The sequence below is a fragment of the Camellia sinensis genome, chromosome 3 (assembly GCF_055761805.1).
Source record: "Camellia sinensis isolate YWXY chromosome 3, ASM5576180v1, whole genome shotgun sequence".
NCBI lineage: Eukaryota > Viridiplantae > Streptophyta > Magnoliopsida > Ericales > Theaceae > Camellia > Camellia sinensis.
The window spans coordinates 82,800,240-82,811,296 of NC_138963.1; the positions used below are offsets into that span (position 1 = coordinate 82,800,240).

At 42.8% G+C, this 11,057-nt stretch overlaps 1 protein-coding gene across 1 annotated transcript; it reads right to left on the bottom strand.

Annotated features, from left to right (window-relative positions):
- Positions 1-224: 224 nt before the first annotated feature.
- LOC114291013 (serine/threonine-protein kinase OXI1) lies at positions 225-1,958 on the bottom strand. Its single transcript, XM_028234996.2, has 2 exons — positions 1,295-1,958; positions 225-1,205 (listed from the first exon to the last, which is right to left on the bottom strand). The coding sequence occupies exons 1-2, from the start codon at positions 1,852-1,854 to the stop codon at positions 353-355; spliced, it is 1,413 nt and encodes a 470-aa protein (XP_028090797.2). The 5' UTR covers positions 1,855-1,958; the 3' UTR covers positions 225-352.
- Between the last annotated feature and the right edge of the window lie 9,099 nt (positions 1,959-11,057).

The window sequence follows — 11,057 nt, forward strand, 5'->3', positions numbered from 1 at the left end:
CCCTATTTCTATAATTGATTTTTGACAAAAAAAAAAAAAAAAAAGGTCGGCTCGAGCCCGAGTCTGAATGGATCAGACCGAACCAGGTTATTGTTACATGGAAAATGTCTCGTAGCTCAAATTTTGTGGCTCAAATGTGGCTCAAATGGCCAAAACGACGCCGTTTTGGCCATTTTTATGTTGTTCTGTACTCAAAACGACGTCGTTTTGGCCATTTGAACCACTTTTGAACCACAAAATTTGAGTTACGTAGCATTGTCGATTGTTACATCCCTATTTCTATAATTGATTTCTGACCAAAAAAAAAAAAAAAAAAAAAAAAAAAAAAAAAAGAAAAGGGGGTGGGTGGGTGTTAGAAGACACTGAAATTGTCAGTGGGAGAGGGTGACTGGTTCAGTCCTTCGACCCGTCCCCCCGTGTTATTCTTTTTGCTTTCAGAATCCATGTTGGTTTCCACCACATTCTCAATTTTGAACACTCCTTGTACAAAAGACTCTACATCGATTGTCTTATTTCCTTGTGTATCTTCCTCCTGTTCCGGCCTCAACGGTATGTGCGGTGGCCTCGTGATTTCCAAGATCCGATCCCAATCAACCCCTAGGAAGAAATCATGGCCCTTGATCCTCTCCAGTGAGATCCTTTGCTTCGGATCCTTTTCCAGCAATTTTCCAATCAAATCTCTCAACGGCGTCGGCTCTCCCACCAGCTCCGGCGACTTCTTCAGAATCCAGTTAAAAGTCTCATTCCTATTCGACCCCCGAAACGGCGTCGCTCCGTACAGCATCTCGTATGACACTATACCCAAACACCACCAGTCCACCGCGAAATCGTGGCCTTTCCCTAGTATGATCTCAGGCGCCACGTACTCCTCCGTGCCGACGAACGAGTTCGACTTCTCAACCGAGTCTAACTCGGAAGAACTCGCCGATCCGGAATCGTTTTCGGCCAAATCCCGCTCCGGCGAAATGCCGGAGTTGCAACAGAAAATCCGCCTCTTCTTGTTCATCGGTAGAGATTTCGGTGCCGATTTCACAATCGGCAGAGTTTGGGGAGATTTTACAGAGAGTTTTACTGAGAGATCGAAATCGACGAGCATTAAATGTCCGCTTTCTTGGACCAGTACGTTTTCTGGCTTCAAATCTCTGTATACTATTCCTAATCCATGTAAGTACTCCAATGCCAGTACTAATTCCGCAGCATAAAATCTGAAGAAATATACAGAGAGTTATATATATATATACATTGATGAGATATTTTTCAAAAAAAATTGGGAGAAATTGAGAAGAAAATTGACCTGATGATACTATCAGAGAACATCTTCTCAGTTTGTTTGTTTCTGAGAGAATTGAGATCGCGTCCTGGACAGTAATCGATTGCGTAACCGAGGATCTTATCGGTGGCGATAACACCTCGAAGTCTAGGTAAAAGTGGATGTGAAAAAGAACTCAAGACCTGTTGTTCGAAGAAGATTCGTCGGTACTGGCTACCGTCGCTGTCGATGCTGGTTCTTTCCTTCTCAATGGAAGCTCTGGAGATGGCTTTCAAAGCGAGGAATTGAGTATCGGTAGTCTGGACGAGGAAGACAACGCCCTTGGCTCCGCGGCCGATGGGGGATAGGACTTTGAGGCGGCTGAGGTCTAGAGAGGGGACGTCCTGGTGTTCAGCGCCGTCGTCCATGGAGGAGGTAACACAGGAGGAGGAGGAGGAGGAGAAGGAGGAGGAGGGTAGGAACTGAGAGATGGTTGAAGGAATTAACGAGATTCCGGGAAAGTAAATTGACTTGTTGCGTTTTATAGAGTTGGAACGGTGGTTGTTGGAATAGTTTGCTTTTGTCTGCCGGTTTGGGGTTCGCATAAAAGTGCTGTTCTATCCACTTTCTTGCCGACGGAGGATCATGCAAACCACAAAATTTATAGGGGAAATTGTATTTTAATTGAGCTGGGAAAAAAAAATAAATCAAATTTTTATTATGTTGTAACTCTCTTTATGTATATGTATAAATTTATTCTTGTGTCTAGCACTACAAATTTATTCTTGTGTCTAGCACTACAAATAAGTCAGTCGAATTGAATTTTAGTGTATGTTTGGACTTGTCTATTAAAATTTTAACGAGTTTAAATTTGAATTCAATAAAAACTAACGAACTGAGCTCGAGCCGAGTTAGTTTAGGATTGACTCAAGTTCAAACATGTTCACGAATATTAACAAATTAAAAAAATTATAAATTCATACTTGTGTATGAAACTAAACTTATAATTGAAATTTTAATTATAAAATTACATACACAATATATATAAACATACTAAAAAAAAGTTAATATTTTATCAAAATAATATATATCACCACTATTATATGTATTATTTAATATTTATAGTTAAGTTAACTATTATTTACATTCACATTTACATTTTTTAAATATATAAATAACATAATTATCTTATTTTTATACATATTTTTATATTATTTAATTTATAAATAATATATGTTAAACGAGTCAGCTAACAAGCTGAACTTTAGAGTTGAGTTTTAGTATATTTGGATTTATTTATTAAAATTTTAATAATCTCGAACTCAAACATAAAAAAATAAAAAATAAAATAAAATTTAATGAATCAAGTTCGAATTAGCTCTTATCGAGTTGAGCTCGAGCATGTTGACGAATGGCTCTATTCATTTATAGTCCTATGTGCTTCGTAGTTTTCATGTGTGTCAAAGTTACACTAAAAAAAAAAGGAGTTTTCTTAAGTGTGCAAGTGCACACCATGTGCCACTTACACAAAAAGTGTAAGTGTAAGGTGTAAGTATAAGTATAAGGTGTAAGTGTAAGGTGTAAGTGTAAGGTGTAAGGTGTAAGTGGGTTGCACATGGTGTGCAACCTCAAAAAAGGTGTAAGTGTAAGGTTTAATTTTTTACAAAAGGTGTAAGTGTAAGGTGTAAGTGTAAGGTATAAGGTGTAAGGTGTAAGTTGCACACCATAACCAAACCCAAAAAAAAATTCATGCTTTTTTAAGCACTTGTAGAAAATAATAATAATTTAATTTATAGTGTACTTTCTTTTTCCTACGGCTCCATGTATTTTAAATTCTCCAAATTTATACAATACTCGTTTTAGCAATGTTACCAATTCATAATAGGAGGCAGATCTGCTTCAGTCCAAAATTTGAACTATAGGGCGCTGTTTTGGCTCTGCGGTCTAACACGGGTCCTGTTTCAATGATTCGAATCATTCATTTTATCAGATATTTTATATATTTTATTCACACAAAAAATTAGATTGATCTGATAATCATAACATACTCAATTTATCACATTTATCACAAAAAAATAAACCATACATTGTTTTGTGACAAACGCGATAAATTAAATAAGTTACTAATATCATATTGATCTAATTTTTTTTATAGATGAAATACATGAAATTCTTGACAAAATGAACGGCTTAAATCATCAAAACGGAGACCGTGTAGAGCCCCAAGGACCCAAGAATGCCCTCCAGTCTAGATTTTGGACTAGAAGGAATCCTCTTCTCATATATAGTCACATAGATATTCGAAAAAAACAATCAATGGTTGAAATGTATTTTAACAATGGTTCCATTATACAAAATTAAATACTCCATCCACTATCATCTGTGCAAATTTTTTAAATTATTTTTCTGGGTCCACAACCTTTTGCTAAACCGGGCTAAAGTCCCTTGCTTAAACCGAGCTAAGACTGGATAGCATCCCACGTAGCCGAGCTAGGACTTCATTTATCTTGCCTATGTTTCTTGTAGCACGGTCTCACGATCTGTGCTTAACACCTTTCTTTTTCACTTTGCAGACTTAGGTCGACCAGGCACTCCCTTGAACGCTTCAGCCGAGATACTCCATATCATCTCAACGCCGAACTAACACTTGTCGATAATTTATATATAATTAATGGGAAAGTATAGGTTCTTAGTAAACTCACCAGGTGCCATGGTCGAGTTCCGAAGGGACTACCATATTCCTGATGACGTCCATCTTACCTTGGCCGACCTAGATACCATACCCTGGGGAAACCCTGGCTTCGTTCCCTTCACCCTTCTTTCCATTGTAGAAACCGGACTGTGATTCCCTGTACAGCCCCATTCTCTGTGAATTCCTCAGACAAACAAACCTTTGCCCTACCCAACTTTCCACCAATTCTTACCGCATAATAAACGGCATTACCGAGCTAAATTGCTGAGCTGGCCTTAATCTCGGTCTAGCCGAGCTCTTCCACCAATACTCCATAGGATCGGCTGAAGATGGCTGGGTTTACTATTTAAGAATAAAACGCCGTCGTGAAAAGATAATAGAAAATACCCCGGATAAAGATGTGAATGATGATGATTTCTTCTGGGTATCTGGGAACTTTGAGGACCAACAAGCCCAGATCCCGGGCGATAGAATAAATTGGAACAAGGATGTAGCCGGTAGGATTACCTCGGCTCAATTCCATGCTTTTCTTTACTTCGGTTTTCTTATTTTGAACCGTACTAACTGTAGTTTCCTTTCTTCATGCAGATTTGACTTTTCTCAAGTCCCAGTACAGCTACCCCAACCTGAACACACTTCGCGCCGCACTTCGATATCCGAACAGGAGCTGGGCCGAGCTACTGAATTTTGAACCGACCTACCGATATAGTAGCCGTAGGAAGACCAGGGTGACCGATTTCCTCTTAGAGCCATCCCTTCCACAAATCAACTTGATCCTATTAACTGCGGAGCAAGAGATGGCCAAGAAAAGAGCAGTAAGGGCCCTTTTAACCGAAACAAACCAGGCCGAGGTACCACCAGCCAGCCAAACTCAAGAGACCGTGGTAACCTTACCATCTGCACAGCCTTCTTCATCTCAGCCAAACAAGTGCGCTCGAACTTCCACGACCGAGCCGCGCCTCCTTGATGAAGAAGATGTCACGCTTCCGCAATCTACACCGCCCAGCCCACAACCGGAGCATTCTGAACGAGCTAGCTCTTCCAAGTGGGTGCCTAGGGTTACCTACAAGAACCGCGCTATCACTGACTCCGACTCAGTGGTCGCAGAAAAAGACCATATGCTGGCCTTTAATCTGGCCAAGAACGCCTGCCTTCCAGCCGACATGGATCACCACGATCATCTTACCGAGCTGAAGGCCATTCGCTCGGCTTCCAAATCAATGGCGTTGGTAAGTTCTCATTTTCCTTCTCCAAATTTCAACGTCTTTTCACTCGGTTTATCTCAAAATTGTTTCTCTCCTTTTGCAGGCCCTGCAGAAGAACCACGTTGCTCACAAGCACGGGTTGGAACTTCGAAAGACCACAAGGGAGGCCATGGCAGAGACTAATGCTAAAACGGCCGAGCTAAAAGAATCCCAGCAGAAGATGGCCGAGCTACAGGCCGAAGTAGCTCGGCTTACAAGCCTGGTCAACTCAGCTGAAATAGATAAGAAAAAGGCTGCGACTGTGGTGAAAGACAAATATCTGCGCGAGCTGGCCAAGCTTGAAGGCAAGAAGAATGCAGAGATAGCCAAGCTAGAGAAGAAGGTTGAGGACGCGGAAGACCGCGGTTTCAAGGAAGGGGAGGCCACTTATATCAAGCAATGTGAAGCTGCAAAAGATCTTTTCTTCAAGTGTGGATAAACGGAGGTTGTGGCGCAGCTCGGTCATAGCCCAGAGACCGAGGTCTTCAACCCTCCTCCGTATTTCATACCAAGCTCTATGGCGGAGTACGCTGTCGCCATTCAGCAAAAATTTCTGGAAGAGGAGGACGAAGATGCTGTTCCAGAAGACAACACCCAGCCCGGTCGCCAGTCTATCTCCCCAACTCCAGTGGTCTCCATCCCTCCTTTGCCTGCCGTGTCTGATGTGGTGCCTCCAACCGAGCTGAACCAAGATGTACTTGCAACAACCGAGCTACCTCTGGGTGAAGACCGGGTTATTTTGGACGCCGATTTAGATGACCTTTTTGCTTGATTATGTACTTTTCTTTTCTTTGAGGTGCTAACTTTCGAAGTTTTTGTAACCAGGCTACGGCCCCATCTTTTGTACTTTGGCTTTGCATTATCAATGAAATTATCTTTTGTTTTCTTCAACTGTCTGTTCGGTTTACTTCTATGATATAATCTGAATGAAGTAAATTCTCTGGCCGAGATATTTTATCCCGGTCTTAACTTTGCAATCTAACTGGCCATACCTGCCAACCTCTTCAACCTAGATCCTTATCTCGACTGAAGAACAATAAGTGTTGGTTTTTCCGCAATCTAACTGGCCATACTTGCCAACCTCTTCAGCCTAAATCCTTATCTCGGCTGAAGAACAATAAGTGTTGGTTTTTCCAGCCAACCTCTGCAGCCTAGATTCTTATCTCGGCTGAAGAGAGCTCAAAGTTGGTTTTTCCTGCCAACCTAGAGTAAAGTGTTTGGTTATTCCGACCAAACGTCCTGCAGTCTGGATCCTTATCCTAGGCTTAGGAGAAGTGGTGGTTTTTCCAGCCAACCTCTAAGTTGGTTATTCCTGCCAACCTAGAGTAAAGTGTTTGGTTATTCCTGCCAAACGTCCTGCAGCCTGGATTCTTATCTTGGGCTTAGGAGAGGTGTTGGTTATTCCAGCCAACCTCTAAGTTGGTTGTTCCTGCCAACCTAGAGTAAAGTGTTTGGTTTTTCCGGCCAAACGTCCTGCAGCCTGGATCCTTATCCTAGGCTTAGGAGAAGTGTTTGTTGGGTTTTTCAGCCAACCTCTTCAGCCCAGATCCTAATCCTAGCTGAAGAGAGTGCAAAGTTGGTTATTCCAGCCAACTCTGCTTTTGTTGCCCCTAGCTCACTAAAATAACTTTTACAAAATAAAACAATTATGCTGAAAAGAAAACTACTTGTTTTATTGAGGAAAAGAAAAATGACAAGTATGTCTAAAAAGAAAGCTAAAAATAAAATAGTTTGAGATTGACAGTGTTCCATGGCCTGGGAATGGCTTTGCTGTCCTCGTCTTTCAAGTGGTATGCCCATTTTCCTGCTAACCCAACCACTTTGTAAGGTCCTTCCCAATTAGGCCCTAGTTTGCCGTCTCCAGGTACTAGGGTGTTTCCCATTACTTTGCGTAGTACCCAATCTCCAACCTTGAATTGCCTTGGATATACGGTCTTATTGTATTTCCTGGATAACTCCTGTTGGTATGAGGCGATGTGAACCAATACTTTTTCTCTTCTTTCTTCTACAAGGTCGAGCTCCAATGCTATGGCTTCCACATTTAAGTTTGGATCGAAATTTTCGCTTTTGATGGTGGGGAGGCCAATTTCCAGTGGGATTACTGTCTCCATGCCGTAGGTTAAGGAGAATGGTGTTTCTTCAGTTGATCGTCAAGGTGTGGTATGGTAAGCCCATAAAACATGAGGAAGCTCTTCAGCCCACTTTTCTTTTGCTTTCTCTAACCTTTTCTTCAATCCATCCAAGACAACTTTGTTTGATGCTTCTGCCTGACCATTTGCTTGGGGGTATACCGATGTAGAGTTGTAGAATTCTATCTTGTACTCCTCACAAAAGCTCCTAAAAATTTTGCCATCGAACTGAGTGCCGTTGTCTGATATTAGCGCCTTGGGTATGCCGAACCGAGTGATTATATTCTGCCAAACGAACTTCTTCACATCTTTCTCCTTTATTGATGCTAGTGCTTTTGTCTCCACCCACTTTGTGAAGTAGTCTGTTGCTGCAAGGAAGAACTTTCTGTTGCCGGGTGCTGTTAGAAGTGGTCCTACTATGTCTAAGCCCCACATTGCGAAGGCCCATGAGCTAGTAAAGGGTAGAAGCTCTCTGGTTGGCTGATGTATTTGGTGTGCGAACTTCTGACATTTCTCGCACTTCTTAACATACTTCTCTGAATCTGCTTGCATATAAGGCCACCAATATCCTTGTGAAATTGCTCTGTAAGCCAATGATCTCCCCCCTTGGTGGCTTCCGCATACGCCTTCGTGAATCTCAAACAGGAATGCTTCGACCTTGCTGGGATGGACACACTTCAGGTAAGGTCCTGTCAAGGATTTCTTGTACAAGGCCATTGATGGGGAGAGCCAAAATCGCTGTGACTTTGCTCTTATCTTGTTGGCCTCCTTCTTATCTTCAGGTAAAATGCCGTCTTTTAGGAATACTATGATGGGATCCATCCATAAAGGGCCTAGTTCGACGCAACATACTTCTTCTACTTCAGGTTCTTCAATGCTTGGTCTGGGTAGGAACTCGATCAATAGTGGATGTGGGATGGATGTATCTGCCATCGAAGCAAAACCTACTAGTTCGTCTACTCTTCTGTTTTCTTCTCTGCCAATCTGTTCTATCCGTACTACTTCGAACTTCATGATCTCTTTTCTGACTAACTCTTGGTACTTAGCCATCCTTTCATCCTTTGCTTCGTAGTCGCCTGAAATCTGGTTTACCACCAGCTGTGAGTCACTGTAGACCATGAGCTCGGTGGCCTTCATGTAGAATGCTGATTTCAGTCCTGCTAAAAATGTTTCATACTCTGCCTCGTTGTTTGATGCTGGGAAGCCAAGGTTGACTACCTGTTCCACCACTAGGCCATCTAGTGAGATGAGGACTATACCGAGTCCTGCTCCGTGCCTGTTGGATGCTCCATCCACAAAGAGCTTCCAGCAGGTAGAGGGATCGGATGATGCCTTGGGGACCTGAGTGTTGTTGGTGTTTTCTTCAAAGTCCACACTTACTGTTTGCCCCTCGCTATCTGATTGTACCAAGTCTTTATTTGTTGATGGGTCTTTGCTTGGTGCAGCATGGTTTGTTTCTCCCTCCCTTTGTTCACTCTGGTCTGTCCTGGGATGTGGCTGGGTATCCTGTATTAGGGGTTGCGCTATTCCGGTACCACTTTCCATCCCTATTTCGGTTGTACTCGTTAAGTCAACTAGGCAGACATGATGACTTCCTGGTGTGAATTCTGCGACAAAGTCTACCAAAGCGTGGGCTTTTATCACGGTTTTGGGTTAAAACTTGATGTCAAACTGTCCCAACTCTACTGCCCACTTCAAGATTCGCCCAGAAAAGTTCGCCTTCTCGAACAAAGCTTTTAATGGAAAAGCTGTGAGGACGATTATGGTGTAGGCGTGAAAGTAGTGTGACAACTTCCTTGAGGCCATCATCAAGGCTAAGGCCAGTTTTTCCAATGGTAAGTACCTGGTTTCTGCGCCCAGCATTGTCTTGTTGACATAAAAGATGGACAGATGTTAGATTCCTTCCGCTCGGACCAACACTGCGCTAATTGTGTGCTGTGAGATTGCCAGGTACAAAAATAGTTCTTCTCCAGGTATTGGGGTTACTAGCAGCGGTGGAGAAGACATGTATTCTTTCAAACTTTCTAGGGTGTGGTCGCATTCTTCATCCTACTCAAACTTGGACTTTAATGCTTGAAAAAATGGTCGGCATCTGTCTGACGATCGACTTATGAACCGGTTTAGCGCGACTGCCATACCAGTGAGATGCTGTACTTCTTTTACTGAGTTGAGCCTCTCTAGATCCTGAATTGCTTTGATCTGAGAAGGGTCTGCCTCTATACCTCGGTTGGTCACCAGGAAGCCTAGGAATTTGCCTGATCCTACGCCGAATGCACACTTAGATGCATTAAGGCGCATTTGTGCTTCTTTAGGATCTGAAACATCTCACCTAGGTCCCTGAGATGGTCATTCTTATCCTTGCTTTTGACTACCATATCATCGATGTAAGCCTCTATTATTCTGCCTAACAATGGTTCGAACATCTTGGTGATCATCCGCTAGAATGTTGCCCCTGCGTTTTTTAGGCCAAAGGGCATGACCTTGTAGCAATACAGTCCTCTTGGCGTTGTAAAGGATGTGACCTCCTGGTCTAGTTCATACATACCGATTTGATGATAACCTCTGTGTGCAACAAGAAAGCTAAGTCGGTTGTGTCCTGTCGTTAGGTCTACCAGTTGGTCTATCCGTGGTAGGGGAAAGTTGTCTTTTGGGCACGCCTTGTTGACTGTTTTGTAGTCCACACAGACACGTCATTTTTCATTCTTCTTTGGCACCACTACTGTATTGGATATCCACTTGGGATAGTGCACTTCTCTGATAGCTCCTACCTCTAGAAGGTTTCCCACTTCTTCTGTCACTATCTCGGCGTGGTGGAGTGCTGATCTGCGGGTGCGCTATATGATTGGTCTTGCAGTTGGGTGGACATTCAATTGGTGACAGATGAAGTTTGGGTCAATACCAGGCATGTCATACGGCGTTCAGGCAAACATTTCGATGTTAGAGGTCAAGAATTCCATGACCTCTATTCTCTCGGTGCTGGACATAGATGAGCCAAGCAAAAAGAACTTTTCGGGTCCTTTTCATCTATTCTTACCTGTACCAAGTCTTCCACTACTTTCTGTTCAGCGGCTTTGCCAACATCCGCAAACAATTCATTGCTCTCAGGTTCTTCCACCATCTGAATAAACCCTTTGGCAGCTCGGCTGCCATTTACTGTGACGAAGCACTGCTTGGACATAATTTGGTCTCCAAAGACCTCTTCAATTACTCCAGCTTCATTGGAAAACCGCATTACTTGATGGTAGGTTGACTCTACCGATCGCATGGCATGCAGCCATGTCCTTCCTAAGATTATGTTGTAAGTGGAAGGGACTTTCAATACCCAGAATTCCACTTGTTTCGTCATGCTTCCTGCTCTGACTGGGAGGATAATCTTGCCGACTGGCCACTCTGGCATTAAGTTGAATCTGATCAGGGGAGATACGGCAGGTGCCAAGTCTTTGTCCTCTAGCTTCAGTTGTTTGAAGGTTTCGTAATACATTATCTCACATGAGCTCCCTTGGTCAATCAAAATTCGCTTGACGTCGTAATCCTTTATACGGAGAGTGACGACCAGTGTATCATTGTGAGGGCAATATATCCTTGCCAAGTCTCTGTCTGAAAAAGACATGACGTTCGTGGCCTCTATTTTCCCTTTTTTAATGGTAGGTTGCGCACTTAATACCTCCCTTAAGTGCTCAGCCTTCTTGATCATTCTCCTGAGCTCACATATTCGCTCAGGTTCGAATACCCCATGTATTACG

Bases quoted from the DNA above. Each gene is read 5' to 3' on its own strand.
- LOC114291013 (XM_028234996.2), bottom strand. From the start codon at position 1,854: ATGCGAACCCCAAACCGGCAGACAAAAGCAAACTATTCCAACAACCAC. The intron at 1,206-1,294 runs GTCAATTTTCTT...ATATTTCTTCAG, and splicing joins TTCTCTGATAGTATCATCAG to ATTTTATGCTGCGGAATTAG.